This window comes from Sipha flava, unplaced genomic scaffold (genome assembly GCF_003268045.1).
Source record: "Sipha flava isolate LNK unplaced genomic scaffold, YSA_version1 32_pilon_pilon, whole genome shotgun sequence".
Taxonomy (NCBI): domain Eukaryota; kingdom Metazoa; phylum Arthropoda; class Insecta; order Hemiptera; family Aphididae; genus Sipha; species Sipha flava.
Window position 1 is genome coordinate 550,789 of NW_020273018.1, and position 19,991 is coordinate 570,779.

Sequence of the window (19,991 nt, forward strand, 5' to 3'; positions counted from 1 at the left end):
ACCTACTTTGAGTTGCACATCCCTGTACTATACAATATGTATACGCACCGATTCATCTAAACCGTTCACCGAAGCGATTTGCGAGCCAATACGGTAACTGACTTCTAATCCGGTTCTACGGTACACAATTATCAGATCCAACGAACAATTCATGATTGTCGATAAATCACGAAGCTGTTCATCGATCGTACGTTTCCGCATCTTGTTCATGCAATACATCGCCATATTTCTCTTCAATGATTTTGTGGCAGTAGTTTCTTCGCTGATCATGCTACTAGAATCCATCGCGTTAAATTATAGCACCGTCCGGTATTTTATAGAAACAGAATATATATAATTGTTTAACAATTGAGAATATTATAAAAATCTCTGTAAAGTTTTTTATAATATCCGTGCAAGTCGAAGAATAATATAATTCAGCAACAATCAAACATTCGATATATCAACAGATTAACCAACGAACTATATAGTTGTTTGATTTTATTTGTTGTGGCCAACTACTTCAATAAAAGTGAATTAAACACAATTAATAATGATAAAAATAATAATAAAATTTTAATTAATTCAAAATTAGCCGTATAATAAGTCATGCATTTTGACAAAAGTGTATTTTTTCCAGGGCTTCAAATCGGTTAAACCCGTTTTATTTATTAACTGCTTTTATTGGAAAATGTATATTTACGAAAACAAAAATGGAACCAAAATTACTTTTTTTTTCGAGTCTGGATTACAGGTCATTTTACTAGTAAATAAATATATAAGCATCATTACATGTAGACTAACATAAACATATAAATTAACAAAACGTCATCAGGTAAATATATAAATACTAAAACAGGTGCATAAAATAAAATAAGATATAATTAATGTACTAAGTAGATATTGGCAATTCTCATAATGGTAATGGTAGCAACGGGTAATTTTAGAGGTCATGTATGAAATTGTGTTTTTAAATTTCGTCACTCCAAAATTCTGCCATCCTTATGGCCTTGTTATTTGCGGATTATAAGTCTATTACGTTACATTTTACTGGGCTTTCATAGCAGTTTAGCAGGTGCGACATTGTCTGGGTCTCTCCGCATACACAGTCCGTGTCTTCCTTCCCATCGTTTATTCCCCATTTTTTTAGGTTCTCCCTCGAACGTCCTACTCCTGTACGTAAGCGATTTAATGTCTTCTAAATCACCCATTTATTGTCATGTCCTTGGGGTATCTTCTCTTCGACTATTTGCCTGCTCTCCACCTCCCACAATTTCAATCTTGCTGAATGGTGATAACCACAATAACTAATTTTATAAAACGAAAACGAAATAGTTAACCAGAAAAATATTTTTCGTTCTCGAACGGAAATAAATACATTTTTAATGAAGAAAAATAATTAATATTTAATTTTAGTTTTTACACATTTTTTTAAGTTGGTCAACCTGTTTTGTTTGACCAAAGACAGGTAAAAATGATTAGATAAATATAAAATAATTTGCAAAGTAAAAATTAAACAGTTAAATAAACTCTCCTTGACGGTATTCTCTACCTCTTCTTCCAGTTATGATATATTCCGTTTTTTTGTCATTGATCTTTAGACCACATTTGCCTGTCAAAATTAGTTTTCTACAATTCTATTTTACAGTATCTAAATTATTTCTCAAAAGGGCTAAGTCATCGGCATATGCTAGTAAACCTATTGTCGTGTTACCCATCGCAACCCCGTCAATAGTATTTATTTCTCTGACAATTTTTTCAAGCACTAGATTAAAGAGGACGGGAGAAAGAGCGTCTCCTTGTCTTCAGCCCGTAGATACTCTAATTGTCTCTGATACTGCATTCGCAATTTTAATTTTTATCGAAATGTTTTCAAGACTAGCCTTAATCAAGTTTACTAGTTTTATTGGGAAGTTAAATTCTATTAATATGTTGATTAAGGTTAGTCTATGGATGGAATCATATGCTTTCTCAAAATCGATAAATAGAATGTATAACTCTTTATTGTATTACCATGACTTTTGTGCAATTTAGCGAGTACAGAAAATCTGATCCGTTGTAGACCTGTTAGATCAAAAACCCACCTGGTATTCTCCCAGAACACCTTCCGATAAAGGTTTTATCCTATCGAGTATACAATACGCCAGAATCTAATAGGCAACATTTATTAGAGCTATACCTCTATAATTTTTACGGTCTTGAGGGTCATTCTTCTTATATATTGGACATATTAACGAAGTGTTCCAATCTTCCGGGAGTCTCTCATTTTCCCAAATCAGTTCTATTACTTCATGAATTTTAGATATCGCTTCTTCATCTACCCTCTTCAGAATTTCTGCTTGAATACCATCTTCTCCCGAGGATTTATGATTTTTTGGCCTTTTGATTTGTACGGCAATTTCTTGTTTAGAAAGTGTTGGATAAACGCTATCATTTGTAGTTATGTTTAATCTTGGAAATTTTTCCACTGGATCATCACAGTTAAGGAGTTTCTCAAAATATCCAGTCCACTTCTCCAGAAGCTTCCCTTGTTCAGTCACTAGCGTCTCATCATCTTCTCTTAGAAACCTCTCTCATTTCTTATATCCTCCTCTTGTCGTGTTTATTTTCTGATATAGTTGTCGTAAATTATTTATTCTAAAATTTTGTTCCGCTTCTTCTAACAATTTTTGGGCGCACAACCGTTTTTCTCGTCTTAATGTGTTATATGCTTCTTTTTGGTATCGTTTATACTGTTCTTATTTGTCTTTATTTGTAGGATCACCAAGCCATGTGGTCCTTAGACTCTTTCTTTGAACTAGTACTTTCTCGCATATTTCATTAAACCATGGATTCTTTATTTTTTTCAGTTTACCCAAAACTAATTCTGATACTGTCTTTATTGAGTCTCTCACTTTTTTCCATCTTTCGTCAATTGACCCTATACTATCAAAATGAATGGTTCTCATCTGTTCCTTTAGTCTGTTTTTAAGACACCAACTCTTCTCTTCGGACTCTAACTTGGATACATCATATCTGTCCAGGATAGTCCCAGTAGATTGAGCGGGATTTTTTAGTTTCACTTTAATTTTTCCTTTAATAAGAAAGTGATCGGAGTCACTATCTGCCCCTCTTACAGTCCGAACATCTTGAATACAGTTGCTGAATCTCAGATTTATTAATATATGATCAATTTGGTTTATATACTTTCCATCCGATGAGCTCCAAGTACCTTTATGTATCATTTTATGTGGAAACATTGTACTTTTAACTAATAGACCTCTTTCAGTTGCCATGTCAATAAGTCTTAGTTCGTTGTCATTACTTGTATTATGTAAGCTATGGCTACCTATAACTGGTCTGAATGTGGTATCTTTCCCAATCTTCGCATTCATATCACCAAGTACAATTTGAATTCTTCTCCTTGGTATTGTGTTTAGCGTGGCCATAACATCTTCGTAAAAATGGTCCTTTTCCTCTTGTCGTTTGTCTTCTGTAGGTGCATGTAAGTTAACGAAATTAATATCAAACGACTGTGTCATCAGAGTTAGGATTGATATTCTAGGGTTTACATCTCTGAAGTCCTTTATAGCTGGTATTAAGCTCTTATGTACCACGAAACCTGTACCAAATTGTCGTTGGTCGTTACACTTCCCATAGAAAACTGTCGTGTCTTGAATATCCACTGATCCTGAATCACTCCATCTAATTTCCTGTAGAGCCACCACTTTAAGTCTATTTTTCTCAATTTCAGATACTACACCCTGTGTAACTCCCGTCTTAAAAATAGTGCGAACGTTCCATGTACCAAAAAGTAAAGCCTTTTTCCAGTTTCCAGTCGTTTTCCCATTATCTCCACTTATCCGAGGCAAATTTGTAAGTACCTGAACACAAAGTTTTTTAAAAGGTAGGGTTGTTAGACCTGCGCCTAACCCCCAACCTGAAGAACCAGAGCTCGGGGCCCCGGGTTCGCCAAACCCGTAGTACTAATTACTTGATACCCCCTGAGGGTTATCATATTATTTATTGTATATTAATATACGGCCTCTGAAACTGAAATTATAAATATTATAAAAAAAAAAAATAATACATTATTTAATTAACAATAATAAATAATATTAAAAAAGCAGTTATAAGATATTAGATAAAACCATATTGAACGTAGGTACTTAAAGTATTTAGAAAATTAGACGTAAGAAAGCCTTTGTACAAATTGACATGCGCAACGAATTATGGCAGTAAATTACTTAAATAGCTTCTCCCAGTGGCATATATAGAGGGGCCTAGTGGGCTACAGCCCCCCCAAAATGTTTTAAAAAACTTAAAAATTATTTTAAATGTTTGTTATATTTTAATGGTGCTTTATGCTTATTTAGAATTTATGTCCAACGTCAAATCGTTTTGGGACATTCTATAAATTAAATGTAGATAAGTATCTACTGTGTCTTGTTAGTAATTCTTAGATAGCAATGGTAATTTAACTCTGTCCATAGTAGCCCCTCCCGAAAATATTTTCTGTATACGCCACTGATCCCCCCCCTTTTTATTAATTTCTAGATCCGTGTCTGAGTCTAAATGAACAGCAGCTTCTTTAAATACATTTAATGCTTCACTTTTTATTTTCTTGAGTGTCAATATTTTATAGTCATATCAATGTATATTGTTGTACACTATAAATAGGGTTAAAGTTCTCAGGTTCTGGTATTTGGAATGGAATTGTCTAGAATTGGTCTGGCCGGCAAATTTTTATAATATGCCACAAATAAATATTGATTTTATTTATACAGAATATATAAATAGTTTATACAATTTATCAAAAAATATACTTACTTAAGATTTAATCTTATTAATATAAAATAAATAAATAATTGATAAACTCATTTATTATTTTAATGTGATAGACTTGAAACAAAACTTGTAAAAAAGTATTTGATTTTAAATACAGGTATCCTGGGAAAGTAAAATACTGCGTCTAAGTATTTTTTCAAAAACTATTTAAAAGGGCGTAACACGTTTCCACCAAAAGTAGACCTTTCCCTTTTCCACCAATATCCGTTTCCACCAAATGAAATAGAATACCTATACTTTTCTTGAGTTTTTCGGATTGATGTAAAATATATATAAATATACACACAATATAATCAATGTATATTGTACGTTTATTGTATTTAATTGTGTGTTGAACCGTTATCGTACTTATGTATATATGTACTTTCATGTCGATTAACCATGATAATATCAAAATGATCAAATACTTTATGAACAAGTGAAAAGATGGCACAGTTTAAATAATGCACAACTGCGTGTGTGTTAAAATAAAACGTAAATTTTAAAATTTATAATCCTATGATGGCTAAAATTATCGAAAGTAAACGTGGAAACAAAATACTAGTACTAAACAACTTTAAATTTTTTATTGAATCAGTTAACAAATATCAACTAATTTTATATATAGTTACAATTTACATAATTAAGGTATCGTGTACCATAATGTCATTTTTTTCCCATTTTTATATCTGACTATTTACAATTAGGTATACCATAATAATTATTATATCGTTTTTTCATCTTTTTATATCTAACCATTTTTTTAAATACAATTTAACATTTTCAAACCTATATTGTATATATTATATAATACCTTTAGATTTATTTAATTAATAGTATATATTAAATAAAATTATTACTGTGTTATAGATTTTTATTTAAGCGTATTATATAATTGCTTTGGTAAAAAGGTGGTCAATATCTCATTTGGTGGAAACGGATATTGATGGAAAAAGGTCTACTTTTAGTGGAAACGGGCATCGCCCATTTAAAATACGTATTTAAGTACTTGAAAAATGTTTCAGTACTTTTATTCAAATACTTAACAAGACTCTAATAATTATATATACCTACTATATACTATATACTTATAGGTGTGTTATATTATAACTTCATATTGCTATTTAGTATTTACTGCGGTCATATCACATAAATAGGTATTACACAATAAATATATAACATATAGGTATTATATTGTGTGACATTATGACATTGTTTTACATGTCTATGCTATATATGCACCACGATAAGAGATGAGATTGTATATTTTTCAAACATTTATTATAAGTAAAGAAGAATTTAATGGTTATTACCTTCGTAAATGTTTTATTGAAAACATTTATTTTTTTCGTAGTAGCTCAAAATTTGAACATAATATATATGGCTACGAAACTATTTTATTTGTAAAATCTCTTTGGTCTCGTGTAATCATTTTTCTTATCAAAGCTCCACCCCAAGTCACCCGTGCCACTTTTTGCCTTTCAGCCTTTTGGTTTTTACATTTTTCTTTACTTATATAATAAATTAAATATTAGGTTAAATATTTAAAAAAAACTGTAAGATTTTCAACTGTAGATGTTTACAGATGATAATGATTTCAAGTTTTTGTATATTATTCTACTATAAATGATAATTTTCTTTGAACAATTGTAGTACCAAACATACATGTTAAAAAATATAATGATTATTTAAAAATATTTATTCTTTGTGAAAACGTGTGATTCCCCTAGTAGTCAAATGCTAACTACAGATGGATACAAATATTGGGGTTCTCAAGAATGCTGTCATAGAGGTGGTGGTCGAGAATGTTACACCAGATATGATTGTAGTGTCATATACTGCCACAAATGGGTCTGTTTACCAAGGCATACTGTTGAACAATGTCAAAAGGTATTTATTTCATTATACATGCTTGATGTATTTTAATATTATATTAAACTTTCAGACGATTTCCATGTGGAAGTGTTCCTTTGATGAATCATGCACTATCACCCAGAAATTTAAAGACTGAATCTGATAATGATGTATTATACGCTGTAAGTCAACGTTTCACCTATTTTCAAAACACCCCAAATACATTTAAAAAAATTCCCAGTAAAACTAAAAAAGTCAGAAAACCTATGACCGTTCGTCTAAGACCACGCCAGGTTCTATGTTCAAAATGTAAATCAATTTGTACAGAAAATTCAGACAATGTTGAAAATTCCAAAGACCTTATTAAAAATGGAAATAGTTCAATTCAAGAAAATAACGGACAAAAAAGATTATTACGAAGTCATGGCCCTGTTCCTGATTTTCCTTCAAAGCCTTCAGAAACTGTATCTGAAGTAAAATCAATGTGCCGTACACTTTTACCGAAACTTGTTAAACTTAAATCTAGAGACATAACAGAGGCACTTAATAACTTTACAACATTCACTGAGCTAGATGAATGGGTAGATAACAAAAAAGACTGTGAAGATAACTGTGATATTGAAGATAATGATGATGAAAAAATGGTGTTAAGAAAAAAACCAAGTATTGGGTCAATGGAAGACCTATGGGATGAAAGTGCATTTGAGGAAACTAAAAAAACACCAATTATTAAAATTACATTTGGATCTCAAGGTGAAGGTACAGTTATGGAAATACCATCCCGTCAAGCTGATGGAGAGAGTGAACCAGATAGACTATTACGTAAAAGAGCTAAACGTAGAAGACAAGATGGAGAAAAAAGAAAAAAACATAAAAAGAGACATAAAGAACATGAGGGTGATCTAAATATGGATAATTTTTCAGTGAATTTAAATCATTATAATTCTACAGAAGATTATCATGTAACAAAAGAAACGAATAGTTCTAAATCCATTAATAATCTAAATGGTGAACACTCTGATGATGATATTGAATCAAACAGTTCACCAGAGCTTGTAATGGTGCCTCAAACAGAATCATCTGATTCTAATTCCTATTTTGTGTTGAAAACTGGTAAAATTCTACACGAAGGTGATGTTGTTTGGGGAAAAGTAAAAGGATTCCCTTGGTGGCCAGCAAAGGTATACAGAAACATAAATTCATATAACATAAAACATTGATTGATTGTATACTTTGAATTAATAATTGGTATTAACTATTAAAGGTATCAAATTTCACTACTAGTAATGGGGAAGAACATGGTTCATTTGTTAATGTCACTTGGTTTGGTTCTTCTACTTCATCATTTCTTAATTGTGATCAGATTAATCCATTTTTAGATTTTTATAAGGTATGTAATTTTCATATTTGTATTAAATAGTACAATTTGGTTGTACATTTTTAAAGATAAATTTTTAATTTGTGTTGTATAGAAATATTATAAAAATGTAAATTGACTACTTAATGTTTATTAGAAAAATTTTAAAAAATTAAAATATTAAATTACGATTTCCCTAATTTTGATTAAGTAATAAATAATAAAAAAAAATTGAAAACTAATAGTTTTAAAATTTTACTAGTTTTAATTATTTTAATTTATTTAGTTAATTTATTTTAATTTTAATATAAGTGATATACCATAATAATAAAAAAAAAAAAAAAAAAAAAAATGGCGATGGATATAAATTTATATCTACTATAGTTATTAATTTATAGTTTTGAACAATCTAATTTAATGTTACTCAGTTTTACCATGTACTAAAATGATTCATTATTGCATTCAAATCTCAAGTTCTAAAACACAAAATGAAGTACATTTTTTATCTTAAAAAAAATATCTTTAAATAAAATAAATTATTATACATTTTCATGATAGTAGTGCAATAATTAATTACAATTCATATCTTAATATCTATATACAGTGTTTTAAAATACATAATGAGGGAAAAATTAAGCTTTTTTAACAATTTTTTTTTTTGTACACAGTTTAGGATTACTTATAATTGTAACCAAATGCATGCTTTGCTTAGCTAGATTACATAAAATATTAGACATTGTAACAATACTATTTTTTTTTATATTTTGAAATTTGAAATTTAAATTTATAATTATTTGTAGTCTCGATTTAACAAACATAAGAAAACAAGTAGTTATAAAGAAGCAATCAAGCAAGCAATGGCTGAAGCTAAACAACAACAAAATACAATCAACCATAATACCAGTTGATAACTGTAAGTTAATAAGTTTTGAGTTATTTAATATTACTTCAAATATATTATTATTATCATTTTTTTTTTTTTTTTTTGTTATTATTAATATTATTTTTATTTTGACACTTTAATTTTAACTAGTCAATTTTTTTGTACAGGTTTTGCATCACAAAAAAAGGCTTAAGAACTCTTAATAAAAAATTATTTATAGCTCTTTTTAGATAATATTTTGAAAGACTTAAATGATAAATGTTGTTGTAGTTATTAAAAAGTTCCTTATTGGATATATCTATTTGAATTTATTCAAAAAGTTTTATTAATTTTTAACTAAATTATATTTTGACATTTTCAATTCTTTTAAATATCTTCTTTTATTATGAATTTGTTGTTTTGGTTAATAAATATTTTTTTTTTTTTTTTTGCAATATTATTGTAACTGTAAGTTATATATTTCATATAAGATTACTATATATAGAGGACCAATATTGTTTTTTCTTATTGATAACTTTCTTTTTCTTATTACTTTACTAGCAATTATCTCATTAATTGAATATTTTTTCAAATGTTCATATTCAGTTCTATATTTTAATTAATGTCAAAATTATAAAAAAAATAATATTAATCATCAACTAAATATTGTAATTGTGATGTCAGTGAACATAAATATTATCATTATAATATTCCATTAAATATTTAATTTTTGTTTATGATTTAATTTGAAAATATGTTGGCTTTAAATTTTTAATTATATATATATATATATATATATATATTGAAGTATTCATAATTTAGTTTTAAATTATTTAATTTAAATAATATATATATTTTCTTGAGTTCTAAATTCTAATGTCATAATATATAATAATTTATTAAGCTCACGAATTTAATCAATGGAATGGGCAACAATATGAACTTATTACAAGATTATATACAATTAAAAAACTGTGATTTTTATGTTTGAATGATGACTTAGAGGTTGTTATTAAAAATTATTTAATATAATGATCTATTAACTTCAACTAAAACTTTTCATTAATTACATGTTTAAAAATAATTTTTGTAATTTTGTATTTATTTATCATTAATATAGTAAAATGTTAATAAACTTAAAAACAATTTCTTCTGTTTTAAACAAACTTGATTTTATAGAAAACTTGTTATAAGTATAAAATAATTAACTTTATCTCATGTACTTATACCATAAGTTTATACTATATTTATTTTACAATTATAAATTGCATTATTTTAATGATTGTGTTGTAGTAGTTATTTGTTTTTAATAGAAAAAATAAATAAATAAAATAAAAATGATGAATATACTAATTTAAGAGCTATTTCATAATCATCAAGTATATTTATGAAGAATAAAAATACATTAAATATTGCTTTATTATTAAAAAATAAATACCTAATACTTAAATTAAATTTTCTTGAAAATGTATTTAATCATGAATGTATGCTTATAATTTTTAACGATATTAATTTTTTGGAATACAATTTTAAAAAATATTATCTTTTCAAATTTAAGAGTGATAATTTAGTTAACAGTACCGAATTTTTTTTTTGTATCAATATTTTTTATTTAATAATTATTGTTTTTTTATGTAAATAAAATTACAATTTATAATATTAAAATTACTATGAAAATATTTATTTCATATTATTAATTAAGTATTCCATCTTCAAATGTAAGTTTAATTTAAATTAAATCTTTTTAATTTAGGATAATCTATATTCTATATAATATTATAAAAACATGCACACTATTTTTATAAAATATAAAGTTTAACTCTTATATAAGAATATGAACTTTAAAAAAAAAAAAAAAAAATGACTGAATATTTATCATTAATATTCTACAAATATTGTTATTCATTAGATTTTGTACACCATATAATAGCATAAAAAATGAAATAAAACAAAGTATTATTTACTGCACTATTTTTAAGTTCAATTGTAAGAATAGTATTGGGGTAAAGAAAACATTTAATTAAATTTAAAGTTTGCATATGTTCCAGGTGTACTAAATACTAATAGTTTTATAATACATTATTATCAGACATTGAATCAAAAATGTTTGATGAAATTGTTACAAGGATAAATATATAGAAAAAATTGTACAGGCAGTAGTTATACCAAAGAGTGAACAATATTAAAATAAATCAAAGTTGTCATCTCAGTTACCATTTATTGTACACTTTACATTATTCCCGTAATGATATTGGTGAATGTTTATATGTAGAATTTTTATTTGTCATAACTATTTTAATTTATATATTTGTTGTTGTATAATTTATAATTATTATTTTTATTATTATTAATATTACTTTTTTTATTATTATTATTATTATTATCATTATCTAGCCATTTAATGAATTATTAAATTAATATTCTTATAATATTGTCATACATTAATAATATTATAATACATTATTGGGTAATTATTTTTTTTTTAGCTAATGGATTAGTTTTAATATGAAAGTAACAAAACTTATTTTTTATACTAAATATTATGTTTTTATTCATGCAGCTTGTTTGTTTTATGCTAAAATGCTATTGATTTTAGAAACCAAAGAAATTATAATAATGTTTGATGTAAAAAATAATGTATGTAATTAAGTTTTTTTATTTATTTTTCATTCCTTTTATTTACGCAAATAACTTACAATAAGATTGATTGTTGGATAAGTGTTGATGATAAAATGTTCTCATACAAAATAAATATATGATTATTTAAATAATTATAAAATTAAAAATAATAATATAAAAGTTAAGTTATATCAATTTTTTCTTCTCGGATGTTACAAAACATTCAGACCAAAAAAGAATAAACTATAATGTAATATTTTGTGACTTAAACATAATTTCTTAAATTAATATTTTGTATAATATTAAACATGAACATCTTCATGATTTTTGTTACCAGAATTATATTATACTTGCATTTTTAGTGCATAACACAGACTGTTTAATCGGTTATGTCTATATTTATTTTGCTCAAAAAAAAAATTACTTCAATATTGTGTATAAAATATCTTCATAATCTATGTAATAATATTGTTTTATTACCAAAAAAATAGTATAAATTATTGAAAGGTTTTGACAATATTTAATTCCTGAATCTATGCAAAATTACATTTTATTAATTCAATGATTTTACATTTTTATTTAATTTAGAGTATTTAAAATATTGTTTTGTTTTATTTTTTTATTCACAAAAAGATATTAATAAGGTTCTATTGATGAAAAATGTAATAATTTTTAAATAAGTAATCCTATTGTAAAATAAGTTATTTTACAATATTTATGTTACTGAGAATTTTTTAATGTAATCGAAAATTCTAAGAAAATTATTGTTTTTCACATTTTTATTTTTTTTCTATTTATAACATGGTAATATATATATATATATATAATATGGTAATATATTTATTAAATTGATTTGTTTAAATTCTTATAAATAAAAATTAAGATTATATCATGTATTTATATTAACTAATTATAAAGTTAAATTATTTATTTATTTTATTTTTATTTTATAAATTATGAATGTAGATTATTATTTAAGAAAGTATATAATGCCTCTAGATTTCTAAATATAACAATTACATCAATTATTATATAATTTTAGAAAAACTACACTTATTTTCACATCTATGCAAAATATAATTCACAGTTTTAAATTAGCTAGATTATGTCTGCATAGACATTCAATTTAATTGTCATTTCAAGAACAATGCAAGTAAAAAAATTGTAATGTAGGTACAGTGAACATTGTAAACATACTACAAATAACTTAATAAGCTGAAAAATTGAAATTTTTTGCACTCTCACCTATTGACGAATTTATTTCCCGGGTCTATGATATTCATTATTTATGGTTTAAATTTATCTTCGATTATTTTTCATTACAATAACATAGAACTTGTTTGATTTATTTTTACCTACCCAAACCTAATTTCAATATTATTATATTGATTTATAATTATGAACACTTTTCGTCCCACCTCTAACAAAACCCCACGTGTCGAAATATAATATAATGAATACATATATTAATATATCATTGTATTCTCTAATATATATAGGCAGATTACTTTCGTACAGATGTGTCGTACACGCGAACGGATCATCGATCGCGCATGTTTTTCGACAATATCAAAACAGTGTGCGACATGAACATATAACGTTTATTAAAAATAATATTGAGGAAAAACAATAATCGCGCGTGCGAAGTACCGTTGCAGAGACATCCGTGTTGTTATTCCGGTCGGGTCCGCGGTCTCCAACCCCTCTCGAACAGCGTAAAAGTGAGGGGTAGTGGGATCGGGCGTGCGCGCGCAACAACGGCGTTTAACGCGCTCCCGTTCGCTTGTGTACACACTGGTCGCGCTTACGCGTAAGGTACCACACCACCACCACCGCCGTCAACAGCACGCAGGATCGTATGGGACGATACAGCACGGCGTATAAATCCGTTCCTGTCGTCGTCGGTGGTGGTGGCATTCGTTACGCGAGGTTCAAAGGGTGGTTTTTGACGGTGCCGGCGGCTGTGCAAACGGCCGACGGGCGAACAACGCGTCATTGTACAAGTCACCCGCGCCAGTCGAACGAACGCGCAACGACGACGGCAATAACAACCGCACCAACAGAGGTCGTAATGCCCTGGGAGTACCGCGGCGACGTTCGTTCGTCGTCCCGGCGGATGAAGATTCGAGGAAACGCAACGTAGTAGGACCTGCCTGCGACGGGTGATCACCATACGAGGCGCGACTCGCGCACGCCGGACTCAGCGCGCGTTCGATGATGAAAACCCGCGTCCGTCTGGTGCTGCTCTTGTTCGGCGGTACCCTGATCACCCTGTACGTAGTGCTCTTCGCCCTCGACGATAAAGCCAACGGCGGCACGACCGAAGTCAAAGTGAGTGTTGATAGCGTTTCCCGTTACAGCAAACCCGCTTTAAGTTCGCTACGGTAGTAGGGAGTTGTTTTTGAACTGCCGGCTATTGTTGTTGTACGCGGTCCTAATCCAAATTGCCTATGCCAGAGGTTCCCAACCAGGGTGCCGCGGCACCCTAGGGTACCGCGAGATTAAATTTAGGGTGCCGCAAAAATATTTGAAATATATATTTATTTTTAAACGCCTTCATGAAAAATATAGCACTGTGTGTAATAAAACAGACTGTACTCCATGTCTATAGTATAAAACCTATTGTGTATAATTAATTAGGTATATACAATATAATTTAATGAATTAATTATTAACACATATAATTTTTACATAATAATATTGAGATGTTTAATCTACTTTAATTTTCATACTGGTACGATTGCTATCGATTTGATGTGAACTGTTTTAAAGTGATTTATGGTGATATACTTGTGACTTTATCTTATCTTTATTGTTTATTAATGCTAAATAAAACCGAAGTTACAAAATATAAATTTAAATATACGATATATTAGTATTTCGTATTCAGTATAAACTATAGAGTATAGGGCATAGGTTATTGGGTGCCTCCAAATTTTTAGAAAATAATAAAGGTACCGTGAGTCAAAAAAGGTTGGGAACCTCTGGCCTACGCCATGAAAACACCTTGGCTTCACCCTATAAATTAACATAGTTTTAGTACGCATTTATTCCAATAAAAATACCAAACCTTCAGCGCCAATTCAATCCGACATTTTCAGTACATTGAGTTACTGGATTATTCTTAGAGAGCACCGTAATATATTAATGTATTTTCGTTATTATTTACTGTGGTCTGTATCGAAACAGAGAAATCAATTAAACCATTCGCTTTTCTGCATCGAATTTGGATTTCAATAAGATTATTATAAACTCAATTGATTTAGTTATAAACTTGTACGGTTCTTGTCACTTTGAAAACACCTGTATAAATAGGTACGTCATGCTTCAATATGTAGTTAATCCAACGTGGTTTGTCTATCGTTTTTGTTTAAAGAACAAGTACTACAATCAAAAACTGAAAGCGCCAACTCGTTACAAACCTACGAAACAGCAATATATAATACAACCGCCCAACGTAGAGCGCACATTACCGAACCGAAGCGGAAGTACTCCCAGGGACGCGGTTTGGCAAAAAGTTCACTCGACAAAGTACATATTTACATCTATCTAAACCTATAAATTAAAATGCCTCAGTCTTAGACGGACACGGAATAGCATGAATCCATGTACACTACATCAATACGAAACCTGTTTCACCAGATTTTTTTTTAGCTTTTGAATTTTTATAATTATTATATTCATACGAATTGATTTAAATTTATTTTTGTTGCATAGGCCATGTACATTTATTATGCTATACAACGGAATGAATCGTAAGATAATGGTGACGGCATTATTTCATATTAGCAATAATGGTAGTATTTTTGCACTATTGTAGGTTTAAGGTCCATTCGTTTATTACTTGAAGTAATGCCTAACGGTGCTTTTTGGTGGCGGGTGTTTTGCCTGTTTAAAAAATAAGTACATTCGTATAGATAGTATGGTACATTGTTTGGGGGATGAGTATTTAATATGTTGTCCTAGGGTTCACAATGGTCCCAATACGAAATTGGTAAAATAACAATTAATACCTACAAGTTATACATGTATTAATATATAATATCAAGGACATTTTTGTAGAAAATTTTTTATGAATATAAGAAGTATAAATTCATTTTATATGTTCTAATCACGAAAATGTACCTGCAATTTCGGGAATTGAACCAATAAAGCTCCCTAAAGTACTGTCCCATTGGATTCCGTCTTAGACAGTTTTTACAATAGATATTTTTTATAATTACTAACATGAGTTTTGATCCGATGTATTAGGTACAAATTTTTCATTTATTCCGCGTACTTAGATACGAGGATCAAAGCCGTTGGCCCACTCGTACGAATAATTGGTGCTACCAAAACTCGAAAACCGGATACGGTTTGGTGCAGGTTGTGGTATTCGAATAGCTCAAAAACCGTTTCAGCATTCGTAAAAGCGATCCGTGAAAACTGGAATCTCAAGTACAGCGCAGTGTTCGTGTTATGCAAGTTACCATCCGACGGAAACAATCCGTTAAGCGTTTCGGTCGTGTCTCACATCAAAGATCCGATTGCCAACGAGGTATTCATTCAAAAACCGAAACCAATACATCAGTTGAAGATTGATATAGAAATTTGTATTAAACCGTTTCATTATTATTACGATCGGGTAATTTATTTGATATGATGTACCTATGATATATCAAAAATAATTGTCAATAATTGTTCCAGTAAAAAATGAATTATTATTTTATATTTTACAGGCAATACAACTTATGGAATTTGTAGAACTCAATTATTTACTTGGAATTGGACATTTTACTTTTTATAAAAACACAATAGGACCAAATGTTGAATGCGTTCTGGACCGTTATAAAAAAGATAATTTGGTTTCTGTTTTACCGTGGCAGTTAGACATGGTCTCCAAACAAGAAATAAGAACCGAGGGAATGTTTGCCGCCCTTAATGACTGTTTGTATAGAAATATGTACAGATCAAAATTTGTGGCGTTTTTAGATATCGATGAAATAATTGTTCCCAGACAAAATAACACATTAGTTCAATTAATCAAGTATGTTTGTTTTATCAAACATAATTTTTAATTTTAATGAATATTGATTTTATGCGGTTGTTTTTAGTTGGTTGAACATTTATCAAACGCCAGCTGCTTATTCATTTCGCAATGCATTCTTCTATATGCAATGGGCCGACGATGACACATTACCATTAGATCAGAATCCATTTCATTCAAATCTCGTTGTATTACGCAAAACACGGCGTAAGACAAAGTTACATCCACACAAACAACGTTCCAAGTACATTTGTGATCCGCGAAGAACTGTAGAAGTTGGAAATCATTTTATTTGGGAGTTTTTAAATCCTAATGATGGGACATTTTATTTTACACCAGAACGAGCAATATTACATCATTACAGGGTTTGTGAGTACGGAGGAAATGATTGTGTAACTGCAGATTCTACAGTGGATCGTACTGTGTACAAATACAGACAGAAATTGGTTGATAGAATAACAAATACCCTAGGTAATTTAGACACAAAATGTCTAATAGAAGCTCAAGCCAATACAAACGAAACACTGTACTTCTCAAATTAATTTCTTGATTTTATTTAAATTTTATAAGTGTGCTTCCAAAAATGTATTAAATGAAACTGTTTTAAACAGGGTGCTTTAAACCTTCAAAATATGTATAATATTATTTATAGTTTTGTGTGAATTATGTGTAATTTATGGACCAAGAGTTTAATAACTCTTGAAAGTATGAAATAGAAAAATCATTATACTATATACACTAATTTTTAAGAAATAAACTAAAATATTTGTATTCGATCAAATTATTTTTACAACACCAATAAAACACACAGCATTAAAAATTGAAATATAAACACACTAATTTAAGAACCGTACGGCTAATTAATGTATGAATACAATACATAAAATGGTTTACGTTTGATTTAAATATATATTTGTTCAAAAGAAGTAATTTTAATTAATTGTTCTAATTTTATCAATGAAATACAAACCAGTTTTAAACATGTTTAACAATTAAATTTATTACAAACTTAATGTATACAAAAGTATTTATATGAGTTTAAATATGCAATATTCATAAAATAATAACAAATGTATAGTTTATTATATATCTTCAATATTTTCCTTTAATGTAGAAATATCAATTACATCACAACCAATAAGTGGACTGCTCGTAGTACATTGGTTCATGTATACAGCTGTTTGCTTCAAGAGTTCTTCACTGAATTCTTCATTATTATTTCTGGCTAACAACACTCTATTGATGTCTTCAGTAATTTTTAATGATGTTAGTTGTTTGAAATTAGCCTTTAAAACATTTAATATTTCGTTTTTGACATCTGATGCACGGCAAACAAAGTTTAATAAAAACAATCCTTGTTCTCCAATTAAACATTTTACATTATTCAATACATCTTGTATCAGGAAAGCTTTAGGTGGCCCACTTAAGCCCAAGGTTGGATCTTTAACATCTACATCATATACCACAGCATCATACTTATCACCATTTTTGACAGCATTGGATAGATACTCGAGACCATCACAAATTTTTACTTCTAATCGACTGTCTTCAATTAATCCAAACGCTTCTTTGGCTATTTTGTATACAACTAAATCTATTTCTAAAGCAACAATACGTACATTTTTATAAGCATTTATCAATAAATTAGTAAGTACACCTCCACCCAAACCAATTAGAAGAATTCTAGGTTCTTCAATTGACTGGTTTGCTTTAATACCGATACCAAGACCTAAATATGGTATGTAGTCACTGAGAAAATGGGAATAGTCTATTTTGATATCATCATTTTCTTTCAATAATTTTGCTTCTGATTGTATAATGTGAGGCATGTTAAGGAACACTAATCGCCTAAAAGTTTCACCTTTTTGTCCTTCTACTTCTTCTATTACAAAGTTACCAGAGTGTTCACTCTTACTTTCCATAATGATCTTTCTTTCTCCGAGTTGTTGTTCTAATGATAAAAATAAGATAGTTTCTCCACGTTTCAATACACCTTGTGGGGCAATTTTTAACATAAGTCTTGACAGTTCCTGTTGTACTTGTTTTAAACTCTTGTAAACCTGCCCTCTATGCATACTAATAATAGCTAAACGATCAACATTACAATTTCGTCGTAATATATCTTGTCCTTCTTCACTGTTAAATAACCATTCATGTTCTCGACCATGAGGAACAATGAATGCAGCAAAGGTCATTTTATTTGGATTTCTTTGTGAAGGAGATTCCACTATCATAATTGTATATCGAGGAGTTTTTGTTTGAGTACAGTTAATTTCAAATCGATAACTATTTGACATATCTTCCATTTGACATTTGGTGAGATCAAAACACATTGAAACAGATTTCTGAGTACCAATTATTATTTCTAATAGATCAGATATGGAATCTAATCTTTCATTTGTAAGTCCATCTGGGTTCCATTCAATAACTGGTTTGGCTCCTGGTATTTTATTAACTTTAGTGCAGACAACCATAAATACTGGTTGGCCATTAAAATCTGCAGAATCTTCAACTTCTGTGCATTGACACACACGAATAATCCAACCGTTTTCACTAAAATAGGTAAATAAAAATTTGGCAATATGATACTGAAGAAGAGATATACAAATATAACGTCCACCAAATTTCAATATTCGTTTGATTTCATTGAACATTGACATTGCACGTGTAAGCGATTCCACTTCGCCATCTGGCATCAATGCATCCAATGTTCCTTTGTCAATAACAACACTGAACCTTTCATTTGGATATTCAGTATTCAAAATATCTTTAATTTCGTATACTAAACCAGGATATTTTTTTGTATGTTTTTTACTCATATTCGCTATAACAACTTCACTATTATCAACACTGGTCATATTGGAAAATCCATCACAGTACATATTTGCACTTAGATTTGAATTTCCACATCCCGACATTAATATAATATCTTTAGAACAGACATATTTAGTGAGTAAACGTTTCAAATTTTCATAATTACCATACCATTCAAATGCTGCCTCTCGTTTTGTAAAAAATGAGTCCCAATACTTGGTTGTACTGAAATCGCTGTTCTTCTCAGGTACCAAACTCATTTTTGTGGAGCCACGAATAAAACTAATTCTAAGTAGTAATGAATAAAGCTTCTAAACAATATTCACATAACTATAGTCTGCAATAGTAATATACCCCACAAGTACCAAAATATCTTTAATCAATAGGTAAATCATGGTGTGATGTGTGGTGTGATCAAATCAAGCAAGTGAGCGGCGAGATAACATTAATTGTTTCTTTGAATAAATGATAAGATAATTTTAAAATAATGACAGTGCAGCCCGATCACAATAATGGGTATAAAAATATACCTAATAACACGATAATTCTTATCGCATACAGCAATCGCTGTTTAACACACAGATATAGATAATAAACTCATTGTATACCACGATTGAAAGATATATAGGTATATTTTAATTTGTGCTACAGATTAAAGATGTACAAGATATATT

General features: G+C 28.9%; 5 protein-coding genes across 8 annotated transcripts; 2 read left to right on the forward strand and 3 right to left on the reverse strand.

The window, feature by feature from the left end:
* Positions 1 to 1,177: 1,177 nt before the first annotated feature.
* On the reverse strand, positions 1,178 to 2,533 carry LOC112686951. Its single transcript, XM_025559451.1, has 3 exons — positions 2,524 to 2,533; positions 2,159 to 2,446; positions 1,178 to 1,263 (listed from the first exon to the last, which is right to left on the reverse strand). Exons 1-3 carry the CDS (start codon positions 2,531 to 2,533, stop codon positions 1,178 to 1,180), a joined length of 384 nt encoding a protein of 127 aa, XP_025415236.1.
* Positions 2,534 to 2,717: 184 nt separating this feature from the next.
* LOC112686952 (craniofacial development protein 2-like) lies at positions 2,718 to 5,176 on the reverse strand. Its single transcript, XM_025559452.1, has 2 exons — positions 5,171 to 5,176; positions 2,718 to 3,842 (listed from the first exon to the last, which is right to left on the reverse strand). Exons 1-2 carry the CDS (start codon positions 5,174 to 5,176, stop codon positions 2,718 to 2,720), a joined length of 1,131 nt encoding a protein of 376 aa, XP_025415237.1.
* A 1,094-nt stretch (positions 5,177 to 6,270) lies between these two features.
* Positions 6,271 to 11,161, forward strand: LOC112687076 (PWWP domain-containing protein 2A-like). Of its 4 annotated transcripts, none has more exons than XM_025559618.1 (5): positions 6,271 to 6,675; positions 6,731 to 7,820; positions 7,904 to 8,029; positions 8,797 to 8,909; positions 10,907 to 11,161. In XM_025559618.1, exons 1-4 carry the CDS (start codon positions 6,536 to 6,538, stop codon positions 8,902 to 8,904), a joined length of 1,464 nt encoding a protein of 487 aa, XP_025415403.1. In that variant the 5' UTR covers positions 6,271 to 6,535; the 3' UTR covers positions 8,905 to 8,909; positions 10,907 to 11,161. The 4 variants fall into 4 exon arrangements, with proteins under 4 accessions (XP_025415403.1, XP_025415404.1, XP_025415405.1 ...); XM_025559619.1 differs by having other exon boundaries at positions 10,891 to 10,909; XM_025559620.1 differs by lacking the exon at positions 10,907 to 11,161 and adding an exon at positions 9,763 to 9,781.
* Positions 11,162 to 13,148: 1,987 nt separating this feature from the next.
* On the forward strand, positions 13,149 to 17,238 carry LOC112687077 (beta-1,4-galactosyltransferase galt-1-like). The gene is made up of 5 exons (XM_025559621.1): positions 13,149 to 13,808; positions 14,854 to 15,008; positions 15,729 to 16,101; positions 16,196 to 16,503; positions 16,571 to 17,238. Exons 1-5 carry the CDS (start codon positions 13,692 to 13,694, stop codon positions 17,043 to 17,045), a joined length of 1,428 nt encoding a protein of 475 aa, XP_025415406.1. The 5' UTR covers positions 13,149 to 13,691; the 3' UTR covers positions 17,046 to 17,238.
* Positions 17,239 to 17,533: 295 nt separating this feature from the next.
* LOC112687078 (methyltransferase-like protein 13) lies at positions 17,534 to 19,759 on the reverse strand. Its single transcript, XM_025559622.1, has one exon. The coding sequence runs from the start codon at positions 19,575 to 19,577 to the stop codon at positions 17,586 to 17,588; it is 1,992 nt and encodes a 663-aa protein (XP_025415407.1). The 5' UTR covers positions 19,578 to 19,759; the 3' UTR covers positions 17,534 to 17,585.
* Positions 19,760 to 19,991: the final 232 nt, after the last annotated feature.